Below are 23958 nucleotides of genomic sequence, written 5' to 3' on the forward strand. Positions count from 1 at the left end.
AGAGAGAGAGAGAGAGAGAGAGAGAGAGAGAGAGAGAGAGAGAGAGAATATCGAGCTCGGCGCGAATCGAATGGAAGGCGCCTGATCGATCTCCCGAGCAGTACGCGGAACTGAATCCGGATCGGATGAACGAGGGAACCGAGCAACTTTATGCGCCTGCTCTTCCTTCCGTGGGAAGCGGGGCCAATCTCTCTCTCTCTCTCTCTGTCCCTCTTCCCTCCCCCTGTCCCGCCCGCCCCACAGACAGCCGCCGTCGCTCGTTCTCCTCGTTACTTCCGCGCCTGGAATCCCACGCTTACGCCGCCACCGCGGACGTCAGAGGCGTAAATCCGAGAGAGCTTCCTGGGCTGCGAAGCGTCGCGGCGTCGTTAATGATAGCTCCGAGCCGCCTCTGTGCCGCGCGCGCTCTGCCCGTGGCCTGAGAACGCTCCGTAGCCTCTCGGCTCGAGCCCGCAACTCCTACAGAGATGTTCAAATACCGTTGACTTATTCCCTTCCAACCGTTTCGAAATAAATGATTCCGCACAGTTTATTTTTGTCACGGTTCAACGTTATTTGAACAAAGAGCTGTCGAAGAGAGTCACTATCGTGAAAGTCAAAAAAGATGGGAATCTTTGCCGATCCATACCACTTATGTTTTATTGACAAACGGAATCCTTTTAGTTATATTTGTTAAAAATAACACTTCTCGCTCGTGCCAACATTACTACAGTTACTACAGTAGCAACTGGAAAGCGTCTATTAATTTATCTCTTACAAAATACTGACTCTCACAGATTTACTTGAAAGTACCTCGATTCCAAAATAACCGTCTCCAAGAAACTTTCGATAGTTCTATTTTTAAGAGGTTCATCCTCTTTGGATCCGGTCTTAATTGGTCCAAAGTCGGACTGTTCCATGAACGTGGTTTACCAGACAACTTGTTATCGGTTATTTTTCACGGCGGCCCGTGGCTGAAATTTTTCTGCGCGAGCTGCTCGGGATCCTCCGTTCCACTTGTGACGGGAGCCGAGCCACGAGCGGCGTGAGAAATGGAGGCGGCAACTACACACAGAGATCGAAGGCCGCGTTACGTCGGACCCGTGGCCAGAGAAACGGCGGCGAGCTTGACAAAGCTACGAGATCTGGGTCGAAGCGAGCACCACGGAACCGAGGCGTTCGAAAAAAAAATGCGAACGGAGGTCGGGAAACTGAGCCATAGACATTTTTATTTTTCCCTATTGCGAAAAGCATTGAAGTCGAAGTAGGCGATGGTGACGTTTAAATAGCTAGAAAGTAAATTTACTGAATTATTGAATTCAGGAATATGATACTTGGAGACGGAAACCACGTCCAACACATTTTTGGTATAGAAGAAAGTTCAGGCTTATTAAACTATTGTTTAAATAGTTGTAATAGTAGTAAATGCAATATACGATTTCACAGTTGAAAAAGAAGAGACGATGAATTTTAATTCGTACAATTAATTGGGCTATCGCGAAAACAGTGACTGCAAGAAGCACAGCGTAATTGTACTTTTGCATCTAACAATATATTTCCGTCGAGCATCCGATGTGTAGTAATTGAAAGCCCAAGCGGACCTTGAATTTCTAGTTCTATAACAACAATTAACCCGTTGTCGTCAACAGCCGCCTGAGAAGCAGCCGGAACAGTTAGGTACATTCATTAACAGTTTCGCAAACGCACAGGTATTTCCAATCGATCACTTCTGTTGAAAGTAGACTCGTAAAGTTGTAAGCTTGCCCAAAAAATATTGTAAAATATTGTCAAATATTGTAATTTATTTTTTTCACTATCAAGGGGCAATAGTGGTCAGTTCACTTGAAAGCGAGCACTACTGCACCATCGCAAGCTAAGGAGGTTAAACAAAATTCTATAGTCGATTGAAATACCGTAGCCTGATCGCGCTCGTTTCTCGTCAGCCAGCATTAACTTTCAACGTTTCCGTGACCTCGTCCCTTTTTCGCGCCCAGAGGAACGGTCCCACGGCTTTCGTCTCGCAGATTGTAAAGCCTAATCGGCCCGTGACGAAATATTCTGCCTTCCACGGCTAGAGGTTGCGGTAACCATGGGGCTTAACCGTAGGATTTCGTGTTACGTGAAAGTAGTACATCTTAAATTATCTCAACTCTCCTTAAAAAGAGTTGAATTTCCATAAATTTACTAGAAAACATAACGGATTGTACGTGAGCTTCCTGACAGTATCAGTTAGGCCCAAAATCTATGTTGCTTGGGGCCCCATGAAGGTGTACTGCGTCACTGCCAGGCTTCCTACGTGCCTATGTAATTAAACGTAATTAAGCGGCCACCTTATCCGCGGACAGCGAACGCCTTTCCCTTCTTCGCAGTCTTCTTTTTTTTCCCCTTTTCGCGGCTCGTGCGCGATTCATTTTCCTAGCAGCCGCGCCCGAGATTTCTCGCGGCTTTTCTACTTGCCCGCCAGATAAATTTCCGACCCGTAACCCCGCCGTTTCACTGGCCAGGACCGCGTGAATCCGGTGAGAAATCGTCCGCGGTCGACAGGCGAATCGCGGGAGCGGAGAACGTGCGCAGGAGACCCTGTCCATGTTACCAGAGGTACCTCCATGTTTCCCATTTTGATACGCGTGGACTGACTGCTTTGGCTTATCAGGAAATTGATATAGAATAGCTTGCAACTATGCAATCCATTGTTTTTTCGTAAGAGCTCGAGACTGATGCGAGCATTTAACGTACATGGGACTTTTCCCCTAGTGATTTATATGTATAGACGTTTGAAGTATTCGATGACTTCTATGTGTGCCCTATCTTTGTCTAATATTAGACGAATATAGCCCTCAGGGACTGTAGCACCAGCATACGCAGCTACACTACGGGTTTAGGCGATCCCGAGGTAACCGAGCTAAAGGGGGGCCAGCATGTCCCTACAAATATAAGAATTAAGAGATACTGCATACAGCACTAAGGCAATGTAGAAGTTATACAAGACAAAGAAATGTTAAGAAGAAGGGAAATAATTGTATATAAGCCAAGCTAAGGCTATATAAACGATAATAAACGATCTAGTCTACAAAAATAGCCAGACAAAGAGAAGCGTCATGTGTATGCTATAACCTGACAAAATGCTGTCAGCTATAGTCTCTGAAGAATTGATCGATGAATACAGTTAGACGAAAAGGGTGACGAAGTGGCACCGAAGCCACATTTGTCTGGGTATTTGTGACTAGCAATTTAAAAACCATGATTGTATCTGAAACCCGACCGATGCGCGCTGAGCGTGTTTAGACGTGGTCAGAGTATATTCGGCGCATCGTCGGACAAATGTGCGAACTCAATATGAAGTATTTTTAGCACGGCGCGGTTTGGAAACGTTTGGTTAGCGGGAATTGGGTTCGTGGATTCGAATTATTTACTTCGATTCGATCCGGTAGTGATTTGTTCAGTTTGATTCCATTCCATGGGGAGAGCCCTCGGTTAATTCTGTTCCAAAGTAATCGAGCAATTTTGATTAGAAGGATTTCATACTATTTTTCCATCAAAGAATTCATCTTAAACTGGGTTGAGAAAATGATGGCATAAGTAAAAATATTTCACTCGATAAGATTTAAAAGTATTCAGTCCAATTAGATTCAAAATCTATTCTCGTCCACCTCGATTGCAATTAGCAGTTAATTTCATACGGTTCCATAAATAAACAGTCTCTGCCATAACCTAATTTTTAATACCCAATTTTACGGAACCGATCGTACATCCCCGCAAATCTGGTGTCTCCGTCGAATCCACGCCAGTAACAATCGCGAAAAGCCCGATAATCCACTCAGACAAACTCACCTTGTTGTGGGGCAGCTGCGTGGGCACGTACAGCGGAGGATCCAATCCAGGACTCGTCACTGCATGACGGCCGATAATCCTGTCCGCCGGTTTCGCGTCGTATCCTTCCGGCTGGCCGATGTGGAAGCCCTTGCTCTTCACCCAAAATCGAAACTTACTGTTCTCCGCACTATTCACTTCCTCACCTCTGAGTGTTCTCAGTATACGCGCGTACTTAGTGATCGTGATCGTTTTGGTCTTTGCCAGGTCCCCGTAGGTTTTGATCACCCATGGTTGATACGCGTTAAACATCCCGTCGTTTTGGAACTTTTTGGGCAGACTCGCGCCTTCTGCTTGGCCCTTCTGCATGCCGTACTCAGTCCCGTTCACCGTAGAAGTTATCCCAGGAAAGGGCATGGGCACGCTCTTAGAGTCCATCGCGCTGCCCGCGGTCCCATTAGCGGACACGTAGCCCGAACTGAGGCTGCCGGATCCGTTCGAGCTCAACGAACCTCCGGTCATGTTGGAGATGTCCAAGTATGATACCGAAGAGCTCTTGCCGAGGTTGGTTGCGGTTCCAACAAACGTCGCCATAGACGAGGACATGTATGGTATCGGGGTGGGCATACTGAGCCCGCCGGGGCACAAACCAGCCGCCGAACCAGGAGGCATGTTCAGTCCAGCCACCGAAGCGTACGTAGACATGTCGGGCATGTTCGATGCGGTCGTCCAGGTTGGCAGGACCCCGTTGCTCTCCGCTGCTGACGCCTTCGACTGCGCATTGGACCTCGACACCGACCGGCCTTTCGACGTGGGACTGACGTCAGGGGACGACGAAGACGCGGACGCCGCCTTCGTGGCGTTGGTGGACGTCCCACGGGATTTTTTCGTAGGTGGCTCGTCCCGGGTGGTGTTCATCGAGTTCAGATTGCCGTGGGACGGACTGTTGTTGTTCTCAGACCTGGAACGCTTGCTGGACACGCTAGATTGACCCGACGGGGTTGGTGAATTGTTCACCTGCACTCTGCGACGGAGACCCATTGTCGCGCTGGCCATTATTCCTGGCTATATTTAGGACGGGCGCTGCTAGCCGGTTTCTCTGTCGATCGATTTCACCACTGTCACTAGTTCACCGACTGAATCGTCGTCGATCACCGAAACCGTCGACCACCGACAGCATTATCCTGGCAACGTGTACACACACACACATACACACACCGAGAGGAATACCCGGCAGACACTGAGGCACACACACTGATGCTCCCAGGTTCCCGATGCTCCGACGGGGCTGTCGTCGTAGTCGCTTCCGGGTTGAAGACGAAAATCAGCCAACTCTCGCGGAGGAGTCTGCAAAAGAAAAAAGACCAGAGGGATGTGACAAGTGGGATTAGCTATGCGCGATTAAGCGGCGGAAACGTTTAAACGAGGGCGCCGCTAATGGACTAGCCGCCAAGTAGGTGGAAACCGTGGCGCAAGCGGGAGGAGGAGGAGCTGGATAATACGTAGCTGAAATTCACCTACGAAATTGGTTTCTCGTGCTTGCACACGACCGCCTTTCTACGCCTGGGAGAATTCTTTCCGCGTGAAATGACGTGCTCGAGCGGGACACGCGTTACGCAATTTCATTTGGTGGGGGAAAGGTTCGGTGGGCCGAGGAGGATCGGTCAAGTCAAGATAGCAGGACCAGTTATGATTAGGATTCTAGACAAAGTCAGAAGCATCTTTGTAGTGGAATATTCGTATGGTTTATTACAAAACGAAGTGAAACAGCCTGATCAAGAAACAATGAAAGAAGAAAGAAAAACTTCGTGAACTCATGTCGAATTTACACTATGGTGATAGTATTCTTAATTGATAATAGCCTAATACAAATCTAAGTGGCAGATGCAAAGAGAAGTTTCGCAAGGAGCTTTCAACAGTTGCTCCCAGATCCTTTCAGCAACATGTCTGAACATTAGCTGAACCTACAAGTGAACTGGTGATTAATCCACCAAAGTTCCTCGGACAATTTGTCGACTTCTCCAGCTGGTCACTACTCGACTCAAAATAGAAAAATAAGTATAATCCCAGCAATTATCTTCCAACCAGAACACAGATTAGGCCCAGCTATTCTTATTCAGCAGTAAAATATCAGATCGAACTAATTTTCGGTTCGTTCAAGGAGTGTTTCGTAAAAGTGCAATTCCAGTGATCGTCCCAGACACGTATGATCGAGTCAGGGTCGGGGAGGGGAGAAGGAGGAGGACTGTAATCGCGGACCGCGCGTTTACCCGCGACCACAGTTACAAATTTCCCCGTCAGCCGAGTATTCGAGCCCGTGCATGCGCGCCGCTAATGGATTTTCGTAAGACAGGTGTTAGAACGGTGGCGCGACATAGATGGTATGCAATTAGACACGAGCGCGACTCGGACGGCGCGGTGAATTAGGAAACCAGTTATTTAACCATCCACGAACTTCCTTCGTGTATGTCGAGTGCTCGCCGTTTTGAAGTATCGTCTGAAAAAACGGTATGGTCACATGGCGTTTCGAAAATTATTTGGTATAGGAAGATAGAAATATTATGGTTGAATTAATATGTATTAAGAATCATCGGTAAAAAGGAAACCTTCCACTTATGAGAACTATTTCAATACTAACGCAAAAAATATTTCGTCGGAGCAAATCATGAGTTTCAGAGAGCGCACCACGTGTCCCTTAATTGTATTAAACGATTTTTCTGGCGACAGAACTCGCTAACGAAAAAGAACGAACGTGCTGGAACACGAAAATGGCGAAACGAACTTTCAGCTTCCCCTCGGAATATCCCCGCGGGTGGACTCCCTCTACCGTTACGCCCCATGATTCCAGCCCTATCTGAGATCAAACTAACCCCCGCCTGTTATGATCGAGACTAGACCCTCTCTGATCGGGGGATGGAACCGTCGAACACATTGAGGGCGTTCATAGCCTCTGCGTTAAATTCTGCGATGCATAGTGTGGCATACTTAATGGTGTTTCAGATAAAACGTCTGAGATTTCCACAATTTCAGCGGGTACCTAACGTGTAGATTTCAAGATTAGTGTAAATAATAGTGTAAATATCATTGGTGGTGATGTTTGGTTGAAAGAAATATTGTTTGTGTGTTTTTATTGATGAGTAATTTTGAAACGCGACGTAATACGTCCACCCTAATCACACGTGGCTTCTCATTTGCAAACACTGAGTCATTCTCGACTGCAAACACTGCGCCATTTGTAGACTGCGGAATCCTGCGTCATCTTAACCTTGATCTATCCTTCCTGGGCGAACCCTGATATTTTGAATAATCTCCCATGCAATGAAATTATTTGTAATCTGTGCACTTCTTGATACCGCATAATCCAACGTCAAAGGCGAAGTAACACGTTCAAGCGGTGTCTGAAATATTGCCTACCGACAAAGTAGTTCTCAGAACAGCCGGCCCGTGCAACGGAACCACATTTCGCTCTCATTATTATCGCCGATACGACAGCCGTAACGAACGGACATATACACAGATAAGCAGTGTCAGATAATCTCAAAGTAAACCCAAGACCGAATACTAATTCAATAAGGCCGATCGAACTATCCGCGGCGATAGCACGGATCGTATAATGAACTCGCCGCAACGTATCCGCGCTCCCTCAGATAACAGAAACTGAGCTCGTGGGACAACGATACGCGTCCCCGCCTCGCTTTTACGTGACGCAGATTTCACAAAGAGACTCTGCCAAAACTCTAATCGCAAGCACAGAAACGAGAGGTCGTTGTTACTTGAAATCAATTTTTAAAACAGACTCCTATAACGATAGTACCGTGGATGCTCCGAGGTGAAGCCCATGTTCTGCAGACATTTTGATTGCTTCCGAGTTCTTTTCGAGACGTTTCATAAGCACAGTTCAAGTACTTTAAAAGAATATCAATTAAAGCTAGTCCCCAACAATTTGTCAGAAAATTCTTTGAATCCAAACATATCTCAGAGGCTACAAAATTCAGACATTTGCCAGCTTTCTATAAAAGGCGTGCAATCCTAGCTTTGAATTAGCTTCGAACCTTCTGATCTTTCCACATCGTCTACGCTCAGACGCAATTCCAGCACGAAAGGGACATTTATTCGCGCTGAACGCTGGCGAGAGAGGAAATGAAAAACGAAAGCGCGATACAAGCGACTTGGCCGTGGACGATTTTCGAAGCTCGTCGCCAGTTACGAGGGATTAGAATCCAAGGAAACGATAACGAAGCAAGTCCAAGAAGGGAACCGATGGAATGAGGCCGATAGCCTCGACGCAATATAACCGCGCTCCTTTAGGTGGCAGAAACGAGGTCTTTAGCGCGGCGGCTTAAGACGCCGCACAGCTTACTGTAAATTATCTTCTGCGTCGTTATCAAAGATTGCGCGCGCGACCGAGAATGAAAATTGAGGGAAAATCGTTGCGGCTCGAGGCCTCGCGTCCACTTCTATTGCAAATCTTGGAGACAATCGACTCCATTTCCGTTCTCGCAATATATGATTGCGATGTGTCAGGATAACATCTGTGCTACGCCTATGTTAGATCCGTGCTGAATCTATGCGGCATCTGGTTTACATTTACGTCAGGTCTGGATGAGCTCGGGGCTTATGATTGTATCTACGATAGATCTGTTATGGTTAAGGAATCTGGTGCATTTTAAGCCTATTGTAGGTCTGAGTGCTCTGAGGTATCAAGAGGAGTTTAGAAAGTACTTAAAATCTCACAAATGGCAGTTGACGAAGGCTTGATCTTTCATAAACTAAGGTTGTCATTGTTAGATGAGGAAAGAACAATGGCAAGATCGTCAGAGAAAGAACTGGCCATGGTGGTAGCCTTGGTACCCTCCAAGATAATCAGATACTTCTAATCAGAGGCCTGTCTAGGAAAAACTAGAACTCTGAAATGACCTCGCATGCCGCAGAATTCAGATGTCGCGTAGGAATGAACGGAGGAATGCCATCGCTATAGAGCAGTGTGAGCTATGGCCGCAGGTAAAATTGGACCGTTCCAACAAGCCAAGCGATGAGTACTTGATGACGTTAATGACGCCAGGCTGAGAAAATTGATGGCGAGAGCTTGCATTAGTTTTCCTGAAAATTGAACATGCCGCGCAGATTGTCCTAAATACACGTTTTCCACGAAACGTCACTTGTACCACGTTCTTACGCAAGTGCCAATTTTCCTGTAACTATTCGTGACACGTTTGATTTTCACTCGAGACAAAAGTTTGGTTAATTTTTCTCAGATGGCGTGTCTCATCGATTTTGACGAAACTCCTAGCGATCCTTCAGGTTCCTCCAAGTCCCTTCAATTTATCTCTACCTTGAGGTACGAGAATTTTTCCGACGACACGTCTCGACTCGTTTTCTCCTCAACCGAGTTTGATCAATTTTCACAGCAACTTTATCCTCGAACGGAATTCCTACCTATTTCCTCGAGACCACCCGTTTAATTTTCCTGAAGAATCTCTCGTCAGCTTTTACATTAATGGCAAGTCCACTTATGTGTGTGAATGAATTTCTCGTTCAGAATTAAGGGACTGACAAATAGTGAGTAAGTCAGCCTTTCCTGGTATGGTTACAGTTTTGTCGGGTTAACTGGCACAGTAGTGGGTTAAAAAATGATTGAAGTAACTACCAGAAACATCCATTACTTTCAATTGATAAACTTCTCCTGTCCAACCTGTCTGCCTACGCAAACATCTCAAACGCTATCAATTTACACGAGCCAACGCGTCTCAAGTTTTTCCACGACAAGTTTCAGTGGCTCGACGACGAAAACTCCCGAGCAATTTTCTTCGTCGACCGCGACCCGCACACGGCGGCCTCAATGCGCAATCGATTACCATGGTCGAACCTCGTGGCAACCGATACCGGATACAATAACCCGAGTGCAATAGCGGCCGCGCTCCTTTAGGTGTCAGAAACGGGGTCCTCTGGTCGGCCGCGTCCCGGCTTAAAGCTGCACACAAGTCACGTACAGGCATGGGACCACCAAGTATTATGGCGCGTCCTCTGGCTTGGCCAACCCTCTCCCCAACCTTCTCTGCAGGCCCGCCGTACACACATTACCGAGCGGCGTATAATGTGGGCGCCGCTTGCACACTGAGCGGGCCGGTGTCACGCTACGTGCTTCCTGCCCGCAGGCCGTGGTGTGACAAAAGGCCTTATGTCCGCCCGCTCGTGGAACACTCGTGATCGCAATGTGTAATCAAGCTCGCATGGCCACTGTATTACCACGTACACCTACCGTGGCCCGCGGGCATCCTGTACGTGCACGAGCCACACGCGCGCGCGGGCCATCGCCAGCCGCTTCCCTTGCAGGACACGGCCCCCCCTCCCCTTTCCACGATCGGTTTCGCAAGGCAGGCCATCGGCGCCCACTTTTCTACTCGATTCGTCTCGCCCGCTCCACGCGCGCACGGATCCCAACGGAACCTCTCCTCCGCTCGTGTCTCCGGGGAGCAAAGAATTTTTAACACTTTGACGGCCAGTAGAAACCTAGCCCGGATTGTTTCCTTTACGGGGCTTCTTCGGGACAGATATGTTTAAGGACTGGCAGCAAACCTTGCGTTTAAAATGAAGGTGATTATGTTCGGCTCGCGTAGGTCCGGATCATAGACGTTTATGGTCCAGACACAACCCGTGGACATAGCTCAACGAGAATGCATGGGGTAGTGGGCAGTGAAAGTACGAATATTTAAGTTACTTCTGTTAAACGTCGTGTAATAATAGTAATGCAAAAGGGATGGAAACTTTGTACCATCCGAATTGAGATAATGTTGCCATAACTAAAATCCTAAAGGCAAAGAATCAAACGATATTACTAAACAAAGTGAAAGTTAATTTAATTTTCAATGGTCTGTTCCCAATGAAACACAAACAGAGAAGGAGGCAGAAAGTCACGGACGAAAAAGGCCTGTCGTGCTGGACGTAGCAGTTGGCGCGCGTTGCACTTTTGGCAGTTGTCGAGCCGCGTTGGGACCCTGCCTGCCTCAAGTAACGTGTTTACCTAGAGTCTAGGTCCTAGACTATTGATCAAAGCGAATGAGATCTTTGTTCGGCGGAGGTGTGCGGGCGCTGGAAAACTTCGGGCCAGGGAGTGACGGGAATTTTTGTCGATTTCCACGCGGATAGGTTCGGATGCTCGAGGTAGCTCGAGCACAGTAGCTATAGAAAACTTGCAGGACATCGACTCGACAACCCAACGACAGGCTCCACGACTCGGTCAAATTTTTCTATATCCTAAGTAAAGATTTGTCTGGGTCAAAGTTATGCAAAATTTGGAAATTTACGCATTCTATAAGTTCATAATAAATGCATGAAAAATTTCTAAAATATTTGGAAATTCATACACTTTATAAATTCATAAAAGTTGCATCAGAAAGTCGATAACAAATTTCTGAAAAAGCGAAAAAATGGTAGAAAGTCATGATTTTTATATGTCTATAACAAATGCATGAATAAAAATACGTATTCTTTCCAACCAAAAACCAAATGTATTCGTAACTCTAACGAATATCTAGCGAAGAAAGCACCTTTTACACTAGAATGACCAACTACACTAGAACTACTGCGTCTTTGAAAGTAGATGAAGAAGTAAATTAATTCACCAGTATAATTAGTTCCCTATTTCAGTATTCACAACCAACAATCATTTCTGAGGCATCGTTAATAATTGAGTAAATTTAAAAAGGAGTTCAAAATATATTGGTTCAACTTGACTACGGCTCGATTCTAATGCTAATTCCTCGTGAAATCGTCGAATCTCTAACGGCTCGGCGCATAGAAAAGTCGACGCAGACAATTTCTGCACCAGTCGAGTCTAATCCGCCGCGAACATCCGCCTTTCGTGATACCCGTTAGACCGAGGAGAAAACGTCGAAGACTTCGGTCCCGAGTGGCGGTAAGTTGAATTCCCAAACGGGCGGGTGTGGCGACCGCCCCGCAACGGGCACCGAAACGGATGCCGCTATCTCCACACCACCCCAACTGCCCCGTCGTTCCTGTGCGTCCGTTTTCAACTTTTTCCATTCATTTTTCTTTCTCTTTTTTCCACCGACCGCGAGGAACGATTTTTTATTCCAAGGAAACGTTACGCGATACGGAGCGTTTCCGAAACACGAGAAATCCCAAAGAGAACGTGTTCCCTAGTAAAAATATCGTGTTGAGAAATATCGAGAAAAACAGACGGAATTGTATTAGATTAACAGACGACGAATAAAAACTTGGTTGTGTATTCGCAACGATCATCATACGAATGGCACATCAAAGATCGTTAATTATGTAAACTCTGTGCCTAGGTAAGAATTTTGCCCGCCTTTATGGAGATTCTCTCGCAACAGAGATCTCTAAAAGAAAATCGACGCGAATTCGTTGGAAATTAGATTGAATCGATCGAATTCATCGTCGAAGCATCACGGAAAATCCTGGGAAAGTGTCTGATCGATCGCGAGAGTCGAGCGTGACTAAATCGCTCGAAGCACTGTCACCGAACATCACAAAGAGAATTCCATGATTTCCAAGCCCGAAATCGGCTGACAGGCATACTTCGACTCGCGAAAGCGTAACACTGGCGTCCTGTCGGCGTCGATCGAACACTTTACCAGCCCGCTCCGGGACACTTTTTTATTGAAACAATATATTTTTCGGATTCCAAAGCAATTGGAACCTCGACACTCGACACTGAGAACGAATTCGAACGACGACTCGAATTAAAAAACGCATGAAAGGAATCGGAGTGCAATATCGGCGACGGCAAGGAGAAATCGTCGATCTCCGTATTCATGGAATGTTGACGATTCCGCGAGCTTCAACGAGCCGTAAAACGCATCGAAAAAAAAGCGCAGCCGCGGTAACACACGTACAATTACCGCCGCCTTTTGAAACGCGGTGTTATCGGCGGGACGTTTGTCAGCGCAGTCTTCAAAGACAAAAAAAGGAAACACTCACTGTTTGCAGTCGTCGCGACGATTTCAGACTTCGTCACAATAAGAAAAGGAAATCCAACGTTTGCACGAGACAAAGAAAAAAAAACAAACGCGCACCAAGTCCAGAGGATAAAAAGAACGTGAACACTAACTCGCATAAGCACGAATACTATTACCGACCTGTAGAAGAGCACGGTAGCCAGCAGAATTCTGAATCCTCACGTATCCAGCGTGACGATCCGTGCGTGCCGCGTGTCCACGTTCCGAAAGTGTCACCTCCCTCTCCCAGTCGGCTTCAGAAGACGTGCACGAAGATCCGTGAAAGGAGGAAGAAGAGGCGAGAGATCGGGCGAGCCAGTCGCGGTCGGACGATGTCGGTGGCGCGCACTGCTACTCCGTTTCCCTCTCTGTCTTCCCTCCCAACTCTTTCGTCTTCCTTTTCCTTTTCTTCTCGTTCCCTCTCGAAAACCACCAGCTAGCCGCGCACACGTTCGACGTCGCGCGGCGGCAACGAGCCGAGTATAGGAAGAGAGCAGCGCGACGTGTCCGCGCGAGACGCAAAGGAAAGAGCGCGGGCGCTCCCGTGGAACGAAGGAGGAAAAGGGAGAGCAGGAGCAGATGCCGAAGGAGCCAGCGCGGGAGGGTGGGAGGGAAACCGAGCGGCGGCGGCGGCGGCAGACTCGGTTGACTCGGTGGCCGAGCGGTATCTCACCCGCGAAAAGCGTCCCGCGATCAGGTGACAGCGGGAGTACACACCGGCGCTACCCGTGGAGCGAGAGAGAACGACTGGGAACGAAAGGAGCCGAGCGAACGGGACAGAACGGTGGTGGGGGGCGCGTGGTGGGACGGCGGGAGTTAAACACGCCGACGGAACGAAGAGGGAGCGCCTTGGCGCGAGAAGGAGGCAAGGCGTATGACTGACGGCGAAGAGAAGCACCGAGAAACTGCCCAAAGAAAAAGAAGAGGAAGGCGGACGGTGAGGAACGAAGAGGAACCAGCGTAACGGAGACGAGACAGCGAGGAAGATACGAAGTCGGTGTGCAGCAGGGTACCCGTCGGGGTGGAAACGCGCGCGCGCGCCTCTTTCTCGAAGGGGGACGTCGAGGGAGAGAAGGGCTCCCTGATCGCTTCTGAGTGCAAACGGTTCGGCGTGCGGTGGGACACTGGCAAGCGGGCTGAAACTGCTGTGGATAGCGGGTGGCGAGCGGTGCGATACTCCACGGGACGGGACGGGCCGAGAGCCGGGCCGGGACCCCCATCCACAGACGCACACAAGCGTGTCGCCCCTCGCGCGGCGACTCGACGCGCCACGCAGAGAGCGGGCCGCACACAGTCGTGGCCTCGCACGGACAGTGAGTCAGGCAGGCAGGCAGCCAGGCAGGCAGGCAGGCAGGCAGGCAGACAGGCAGGCGAGCGAGGCAGCGCGTACGAGCCACGACACGTTACTACGCCAACGGCGCTGCCTGCCCTCGGCTGGATTCGGTCTCGCTCGGGCGGCGTTGGTCTGACTTTGTCGTCTTCGTCGGCCCGACGCTCTCCGTCCTCGTCGGACTCTAGTAACTCGTCTTTCGGCGCGATTCTCTCTCGTTTCCATCCCCCCTCGTCTCGTCTTTCTCCTCACCCCACCTCACAGCCGATGCTCCCTTCCGCAAGCTCGCTCCGTCTCTTTTTTTCCTCTCTTCTTCTCTTGCTCTCGGATTCTCGCCTATCGTCTCTCTCTGGCACGCTTCCCGTCTCTCTCGGACCGTGTGCACCGCTCCCTTGGTCTCTTTTTCCGAGCGTCGGCTTCTCTTTGTCGATGCGTCCTCGTCTCGCCGCGTCCCTCTCCGTTAGACTCTCCGTCACTTCTCGTTGCGCCGTTCTCGCGTTCTCTTCGGTTTCCCGCCGTCCTTCTTCGACCCTGTCGGTAGTCTCCGTCCAGCGCGCGCGCGAGCGAGCGCGCCCACACCGGAGCGGTAGCATATCGTAGGTCTGCCTGCCTACCGGAACTTTTCAGACACCGTCGAACGCGCGCGCGAGAGAAAGAGAGAGGAAGAGAGAAAAAGAGTGGAAAAAAGGGGCTGAGAGAAGAACGACGGAGCGACGTAGGAGCGAGAGGGAGCTGGCGATGCGACCGCGGGGATGTAACGGGTGTGGATGGAACGTCGGCGCGACGACTGGACTTGTTCACGAATTTTTTCGGATACCCGAGGTGGAAATTGCTTCCAGAGAAATTGGATTTCACGATAATGGCGCGAATCGGTTGCGGAGATTTTCAGGAAACCAAAACGCCGGGAAAGGAGCACAGAGGCCCGCCTCACGCTCGATTCGTCCCGGTATCGGCGGCAGTTGTAAGTTTCTTGATACACGCGAGAACTCGTGCACGTAAACTCCGCTCTTCCGAATTTACGGATATCTGGGGATCGTCGTAGCGGAATGGAATTAAATTTTTCGTGTAACTTTAATGCCACCCAGGCATGCCTGCTGGGATGTCTTGCTGTTGGCGTTGAAATTGATGCAAATGTAGAAAATTCTTTTTGTGACTCTGAATGCCTTTATAGAGGTTCTGTTGAGCTTCCAGCTAGACTCAACACCCGAGCAGTAAACTGTCACTTCTTCAAGCAGATTTATGTAATATCTTCGTCATTGGCTGGCCTTTCGAGGTACAAATCACCGCTAGTTGCGATCGTATTCAGACTTAGAAGGAACATCGCCCAATTAGCAACGTTCTATTTTGATCGAACTTGGCACACTGGGTACTGGAAAATGCTAGGCATCGAAAGTGTACATGTCTATTGTTTAATACTTCATCTGAGTGCCAAGTTTTGTAAAAACTGGAAGTTCTAAATTGGACGATGTCGCTTGTTAAGGTAACTTGGGGTGGGTGTGTCCTTTGACACAGAGAATCTAGGTACTGGATAAGCGTTTTTCGAGCGTGGTCGGGCGGAAACAATGGCGACCAATGGATGTTAACAAGTATTAACGCCTACGCTTCATGTTTACACTGCGGTTACGAAGGCCGCCAGAGTCAAAGTTATTTGGTCCTAATGCCTATCCCCAAACTACTTCAACTTCCTTAACAAGAACGGGAACGCCAAAACCGTTGATCCCCAAGCTTTGCCAGGCGATGGTACGAGAAGATAAAGAATAATCGTCCAACTGTCGGGTCTAGGCGGACGGTTCGGTCAGCGCAAAACGCGCGGAAGCTCCAGCCGCTTTCGTCGCGGCGCTTCCGATCGGGGGCAAGGCGCTCTCAGCTATTCCAACAAAGTATTCCGCACAGTGCCGCGGGCGCAGTCGCTGAGTCTCCGAAGTTGCCTTAATCTCGATCCGCCTCTCTCACCCCGCGTCACTGGTAACGACAGACTTTGAGGGTGACTTTGCGTTTGTGGAGAGAGAGACTGCGAGGGCACTATTGAGACTGGCCGCGGCTCGGAGGGGGACAGGTATAATCCGCGCGAAGAAAGAACGCGAGGGAGAGAAAGCGAGGAAAGGAAGGCGACGTCGGAGGGAGAAACGGGAATACCTGAGCACAAAGGCGCGCTCGAAATGGCAAAACGCAGGCGTCCACGGACGGACGAATACGTGGGACTCTCCGTAGCCTGGACCCGCATCTCGCGACAACCAGGCGTCCCTTAACGCTCGACGCCGCTCGTCCCAGACGGCAAACGCATTCGTTTCGGGTTACGGCGTGATTGTCGCCTATGAAAGCCGGCCGATCTGTCCGCAGAAGGTTGCGGGGGAAGAGAACAAGCCGGGGAGATGAACACAGTGGGAGGGCGGTACCCCTTAACACCGGGCACGAGGCAAAAAGGGGTCCAGCTGCGCTGCATCCTTGTCCGGGCTGCTCCGAAGGGGGTCCCAGAGATTATTAAAATGCCGGAGGGGTGGGGTAGCGTTCTACTGTTACCGGGGCAGCGTAGCCACGAAACCGGTAACCCCCTTCGCTTCCCCGCAGCTCTTTCCGTCTCCCTTCGGCAGGCTGATTCGGTATTCAAGTTTGAGTCGCGGTGCATGGGCCGCTGCATAAAATTCGAACTTCCTCTGCCCCCTCCCCCACAATGATACCAATCAACTCTGAGCCACTGAGCCTACCAATCAGGAAGGCTTTGATGCGTGGCGACAAAAATTTTCGGGGCTAATTCTATCAAGTGTCCGAACAGCACGAGGTGCTGGAGAGTCAGAAAGCGGCTTTGAATGCTTAACGCCTCGGTGCAAATGAATTGGCAGTCACTATTTTGTAACTTATAAGCGGTTACCTGCTCTTTAAATTGTTCGAGACTCATAGACGCAAACAATGAAATATTGACAAAAAAAAATATTGATTCGTTAAAACTACCTCCGACGAATCATGTAGACATCGAAGATTTGACGCAATTGCGTACGATCCCTGTCATCGTTTAACGACCTAAACGACCGAAGCTTAGGACCTTCCGACACCTTGTAGCTCCTTGGACACCTTGCACTCACCGACACAAAGAATCTACAAGCGCTCGCAGTCCGTCCCCTCGGAACTAGTTACCTGCGAGCTTTAAAGATCCTAATACTTTGTTTAGGGTGGACCCATTGTCGAGGACAGTGCGCTAAATGAGTCTATTACACGAGGACTCGACTGGGTGCCAAAAAAGTATTGCCTCGAGCAATTTTTTTAGCGTCTACGTGCAAGGTGCCCCATTCTAAACTTGCTGGGCTAGTGTGTGTTAGCTCTATGTGTTAACACTTTACCCGGGAGTATATTTAATAGCTGCCTAGGCTCAGTGCCTGCCAACTGGAGTCTTAATTGTGCAACTGGAGTGTTAATTGTGCAACTATTCAACAATTTAGAACATTGCAAGAAATTAATACAGGACCCAATCGAATTCGTGTGCAAGTGGACTGCCAGGTGGAGTGTCAAGCTAGGGTTCGTGTTTTAAAATAATTGTTAAGATACTCACACAAGGGTCGTTCGTCTAAGGAAGTCTGAAGATCCAGGCCGTCCAAGTCGTCCAATCAGCTTCAGTGTCCTTCGAAGGTGAACAGCTCTATCTGCAGCAAAAGAGAAGTCATCGTCAACCGACTGTCATCTTTATGATGTGGACTAGATTATCAAGTTTCGATGTCATCAGTTTCTTGATGGATTACGACTCAACCCTAAAGAAAACACCGGACACAAGGCTTCCGAGTCTGCTAGTTTTCGCCTGCTCCCAATTTTAGATCCTCTCTCTTACCTTCGATCCAGGAACCGCTTACTCACGGGCCAGGCGCGCATAATCGCGCGGAAACGTTCCACAAACAGCTACGCCCCGGGGTCCATAGATTCCCGCCGAGTTTGTCCCGGATATCGTCTAGGCCAGCTGCGGGGAGGATCGTCGGCAACGTCCCGTCACTAATTACATTCTCCTCGCGCAATCACGGCCGCGTGTACACTTACAGGCGTCCCGTTCCGTCTCTCTGGCCCGCGTCCAATTCCCCGCTGGATCAGAAGCTCCTTGGCTATCGTCGAGTCCTCTCCTTCACGCTCGCGTTCTTTCTCGAAAGCGGTCTCCCCCGCTACCTGTTCTCTCCGGCTCTTGCTCGAGATGCCCGGGCACGTAAGCCTGCACGCGTGCGAACGACTCCAGACCTGGAAATCCTGAAACACCTTGGTCCCACAGGTTATTGAGGTGTCTCGCTGCGGGACGAGCAAGGACGATGTGATTGGTGTTTTTTTGTAACGGAGGTGCACGAGCAGCTTCCAGCTTAGAAAGCTACTGGTCAGCTTGAGACAGAGGGAAGGTCTCTTGGAAGGAGAATTACAATCTCAAGGATGGAACAAATTAATATCTACCAGGAACAATGGAAAATGTAGTTACTTGGAGGAAAATTATGAACTATGTAGAAACTATGTAGAATTATGTAGAAATACTTATGTACACTTTATACAGAGATACCTACCATGATGAATCTCAATAATTAATGAATATATACACACTATATCTATCATATTTTCTGAAACATAAATACTTAAACAATTTATATACAGTCGAAATATATTAAGTTGTCAAGGAAACTTAGCAATTATTATCACAGTCTAGTCACCCAGCTTAGATGTGTCAGGAAGAAATAGAACTAATTTCGTGTAAAATTCACCTGTCAACCCAATCAATCTCGCAGTCGATACTGGGATAACAAAAAAAAAAAAAAAAATACAAAAACCGTGTATCGACTTCCATTAAAAGGGAAACCGTAATATCCGTAGCGTCGAAAGCGATAAAATTTTATCAGCGTCGGAGTGCGTCGTACACGCGAGCACGCAAAAATCCATACACGCGGCTAACCCCCTAACACACCCTCGCATTACGGGGTGAGATCTGTAAAAGTTGAAACACTCGAGCAGGGAAGCGTCGCGCGTTTATCCGCACGATTGCGCGCAGATATCGAGCCGTGGCGATATCTTCTCGAGTCGTTTCCGGTATCGGAAACTTTCCAAGGAACGATGCAAAAAGGGAAAGGAGCGATTATCCTTGGACAGGATATCCAACCTTCGCGATAGAACGTAGAATCTCTTCACTGGCAAATTTCGCACTGGGAACTATCGCGTGAGAAAATTCTAGAATTCTTGAGAGAATCGGTTTCAATTCTTGAATTTCTTGGCGAATCAGAGAGGAATTCTGGAATTCTTGGTGTGAGTGGGGAATTTTTGAATTCTTGAGCGAATGAGACGAGCATTTTTTCGTAAATAATGCAAGAATTTCTGGATGTTTTAGCGAATCAGGGAAGAACTCTAAAACTTTCGATGAATTAGAAAAGAGCTATTGAATTCTTAACCAAACTAGAAGAGAATGTTTGTATTTGTAGCTCCTTTTTTTTGATAACTACCATTTCAAATTTTATTCTCAGATCATTACATGTCATTTTTTTGTTAGCGATACGTATGGAATCAGAGTCGATTTACGAAAGTCCTGGGAAAGTAGTTTTTCGACGATTTTCATGAAAGTTCCGAGGAACAAAGTTCGAAATTACGTCGACACTGGCGAATCGATGCTCTTGGAGTGCCAGACCAGGCCAGACAAGGAAGAAGAATGGTGCCGCGTTAACGACGAGAAATTCGCGCCAGCGAGATATCGTGAACGCTCGGTGCTGGGCAGAGATGGGCAAAATTAAAAAGGAATAAAAAATTCCGGGGTAACTAAAATTCTAAAATGTAAAAAGAAGTATCGAGTAACGCAAAGTCTGAAAAAATGTTGAGTAACGAACATTTTGAAAAAAATACAAAATTTGGTATGACAAAAATGAACGAAGAATGTAGGATTTCGAGTAACGAGTTTTTGAAAAAACGGAGGAAAAGGAAATTTTAGGATGAAAGGTAAATATGTTCAACCAAATGAAGGTTGCGAAAAATCAATGTACCTCGGATTTTATTCGTCATCCACTGTTCGAATAAAATGTTGCCCACCTCTTGGAGTCTTCGGCAAGTATGGCCGGTTGGAAAACTCCGTAGCGGGAAACGGGTGGACCGTGAATAAAGCGAAAAATCAGTGAGCCGCGAACAGGGTGACGTATAGCTCAAGAGCCACCGCTAACTGCTCAACGTATAACCGAACTAATTACGTTAAGATGGATTACTCGTGGGAGGGGAGCATATTTCAGTCGAACGAATTGGCTTAAAGGAAACGGAGGCGCGCTTTAAAGCTGATGTGCGCGTCGGGGTCCGCGCGACCGCGACGGCCGCTTAATAAATTGCTAATGCTAATAACGAAGAAGGGCTAATTACGGCCGCGGAAAAAGACGGAGGGGATGATCCACGCGGCGGGCAAACACGGTTGGGCAATTAGTTGAGCGACAGAAACGAATGAACGGACCATGAAACTCGCCGTTTATAGGTGTAAATTAAGCGAACCGTTTGGGGAGAGCGAGGATCAGCCTGGAGACGAGGCCAGACATTGAATTCACGCGACGCGATGGAACAGTAAAGCTATCGGTGAAATGCGTGATGGGATACTTGGAATTGTGTTGAGATAAGTGAGAAGATTTAGGGGCTTTGAGCAAAGCTCAGTTGGCTGATAGGACAGTGTCAAAATTGTAAAGTTCGCGTGTGTTGTGGAATTGGGTGTACAGTTGAAGAAAGAAATGTGACAGTAGCTGAATAATTCTTCAAATTTTATCCTGGATCGCTGATTAAGTTGTGAAGAGTGTGAAAAAGAAAAGTAAAAGATCCTAAGGTACTCGAGCTATACGTGGGCCAGTGGACCCAAAGACATGTAAAGAAATGTAATGTAGGAAGTTAAGAAATAATGTAAAGCATGGTAATGTAAAAAGTTAAAGATATGTACAAAACTGGTGAAGTGTAACAAGCAAGACTGGACCAATAGGTGCTATTGTCAATGTAAAACAGATTATGGACAAAGAAAAGTAAATGATATGTACAGTATTTTAGTAATTACCACGTGCAATATGTACATTTTTATATACAATATATAATACAAGAGTATGTTACATTTTTGTACAATATGTATAAAAAGAAAATGTACAAAAGTAAAGAGATATGTAGGAAAATGTTGTGTAGGTACACTTTGCAATTTGACTTGATAGTTTTGCATGATTATATTTTTAATTAAGTACTAAATATCAGATAATGTCATCTTTGTACAAAAGTGAATTATATAATGTACATATATACAAAAATAGAATGTACAAAAATAAAGAAATATAGAAAATATTGTATAATATATATAGTGGCAAGAGGTTAATGTACATATATACAAAATAAAATGTACAATATTAAAGAAAAATGACACACTCAATATGAATATAGTCATTAACACTTACCATTTGGTTCTCTATGATTTTACAGAGAAACAAAGAAAAAGCTATTTAAAAGACAGACTGCAATGAAAGTTGGCGTGCTGTACAAAAACTTACTTGAAAAGGAAACGGGAAAATATGGGTGAATATAAATTTAAGATGGTTCTGAAAACCGAGGAAAATTATATTATTGCGAAGCAATCAAATTCAAGTCAAGAAATTGATTTTTGAAATCAGAGACCAGGCCTAAATCAGATCAGGACGAAAAGAGTTTCAGGAAGATAACAGACGAAAAACAAGAAAATTCTAGATTGATTTTGATCGGTCCACATCGAGTACAATAGAGAAAGTTGTAAGCAAAATTGAACGCAGACTATTGAATCAGGAAATATATTAAAAACTGAATCCAAAAAAAAGTCTCCACAAGTCCTCTTTTCGACAGCAGTCTCCAAAACAGTCTTCCAAGCTCCAGCGGGTCTTGACACACTGGAAAAATTTACGTCAAGCACGCAATGTCCTCTTCAACGCATCCTCATCGCCGTTGGGCATCCCAGGGGCCACTCTCGAACTTCTAGGTTCTTGCGCGGCGAGGCCCCGATAACGCGCTCCGGCATCGAATCTGGGTCAATTAGAGCGGCAATTAACGTAATCGCAATCGCCTTTGGCGCCGTGATCTTCGACTCTTGTGATTATCGTCTTCGGCCTCCGTCTCTGTTGTCTCACGCTTGATCCGAATGATCTTTCTATCTCCTCCCTTTCCGTTTCACCGAAATCCACCGAACCGATGCGACCCGCGAGATTCTTATCGCGGCACTCTGTTTCCCTGTTCGTAGGTCGCGCGAGACGCACGATCGCGACGAAACTGAACGCAAACATCATTTTTCCTGTGACTGGTCCCCGGGGCTTACCCCCGCCCCTTCACTTATCGTTGGATTCTACGATCCACGTAACTCTGGACCAGTTTTCGATTCCAGGACCGATTCTCACGGGACAGCTACTGGGAGGGATGCTGAGAAAGTGGACAACGGTCAGCCTTGCGGCCCGTTCCAGCTAAAATACGGGAGGGGGGATCTGGTGTAGAGGTCAGATCTTCCGAGATCGGAAGGGGTTGCAGAGTAATTCTTTGATCATGTTGGTGCTACTGTCATCTGGTCGTGCTAGTAGTACTGTTATACGTATTCAAGATGCTAGATCCTCTTGCGTGTTTTGTGCAAAATGTAAGAGTGGTGGTTACGTTACTGAAATTTGCATAGACATTCTATAAATTTTATTGGTTTTTAAAATGATATTTGGTTGTTATGATTACCTTGATTCTGTGCAATTTAAATGAAACCAAATTAATAGTAAACTAACTGGTAAACTACAACGCATACTTTGATTTTTATATTGAAGATGTTGGAAATAGACCTAAAAAATGGACCTGCAACATCCTACTTTTAAATATTTTATAATTTCCTTTATTCGATCACGCATTTGGACTCAGGCATTCCTTAATGTTGAATTCTCCTAAAGGAACTAAAGAGCCGCTAGAAACACACATCGATGACCTAAGGCGTCGATGCGTAATCTCGTGTGCGTGCGAGGCTCTACCTCTTCTTATATAAACATTAAACTGAACCTTTTAAAACATGCTTTGAAGGAAACTGCATCTCCTTTGACAAAATAATCGACCGAATCATCATCAACCGATCAATAGTCAACCTTAACCCAGTCCAACCAGCGACAAAGAGTCTGAAAATGTAACATATATTCAAACCCATCGAGCGAAATTTGAGGCTACATTCTTAGCAATTACATGAAACAAAAAAAAAGAAGACTTGCTACGGAAGGGATGCTGAGAAAGTGGACAACGGTCAAGCTTTCGTCCCGTTTCCAGCTAGAAGAGGGGAGGGAGCTGGTGTAGGGGTTGAAGATCGTTCCGAGATCGGAAGGGGTTGCGGAGTAATTCTGGTTTGATCCGGTGGGATGGCAGCCTCGCGTGAGAAAGGGTCCTCGGATCCGACCTCTAGCGATGCTCTCCTCCACGGACCACCGATTCATGGAGAGCGGAAGCTTAGGAAGAAACTGTTGCTCGAGTGTAATTAGACATTTTCGACCCCTTGGATTACCCGTTTTTGCAATCGTTTGCTAGCTTCTTTTCCCTGAAATTTTTCTTAACGTTTTCCTATTTATAAACTCATTATTCTCTAATCTTACTTGTTCATATTTTAGTCATTTATTCTAATCTTCGTTCTATTCTAACTAGTCGATTTGTTTTCTTTTTAGATTTCAGACGCCCGAGAGGAGAACTTGGACAACAACGCCAAACTCGGTTCATGCCGTCGGAGTTCTATAACCGCAAAATCAAACTTAGCCAGGGTCTCCATCGAAGCCAGAGAGAATGACTCGCGAAGCCCACTCGTGTCACTGGAACCTCGATATTTTTCAATTCGTTGTACCAGTCGGCGATTAAGCCGTCGCGGATGGAATAAAAGAGAAAATATGAGAG

The 23958-nt window shown here is 47.2% G+C and overlaps 1 protein-coding gene across 3 annotated transcripts in view; it reads right to left on the reverse strand.

The window, feature by feature from the left end:
• LOC128892930 (uncharacterized) overlaps window positions 1–19246 on the reverse strand; it is a 60883-nt gene extending 41637 nt beyond the window's left edge. Inside the window, exons 1-3 of one of the 3 annotated variants that reach the window (XM_054153588.1) lie at window positions 18118–19246; window positions 17642–17732; window positions 3811–5136 (exon numbers count right to left, since the gene is read on the reverse strand). In XM_054153588.1, coding sequence (XP_054009563.1) covers window positions 3811–4845 — 1035 coding nt within the window. In that variant the 5' untranslated portion in view covers window positions 4846–5136; window positions 17642–17732; window positions 18118–19246. Of the gene's footprint in view, window positions 1–3810; window positions 5137–12750; window positions 12857–12908; window positions 14358–17641; window positions 17733–18117 lie in introns of those variants that run through there. The other 2 variants (XM_054153587.1, XM_054153589.1) reach the window with 2 other exon arrangements.
• Window positions 19247–23958: the final 4712 nt, after the last annotated feature.

This window comes from Hylaeus anthracinus, unplaced genomic scaffold, assembly GCF_026225885.1.
Source record: "Hylaeus anthracinus isolate JK02 unplaced genomic scaffold, UHH_iyHylAnth1.0_haploid 2, whole genome shotgun sequence".
Taxonomy (NCBI): Eukaryota; Metazoa; Arthropoda; class Insecta; order Hymenoptera; family Colletidae; genus Hylaeus; species Hylaeus anthracinus.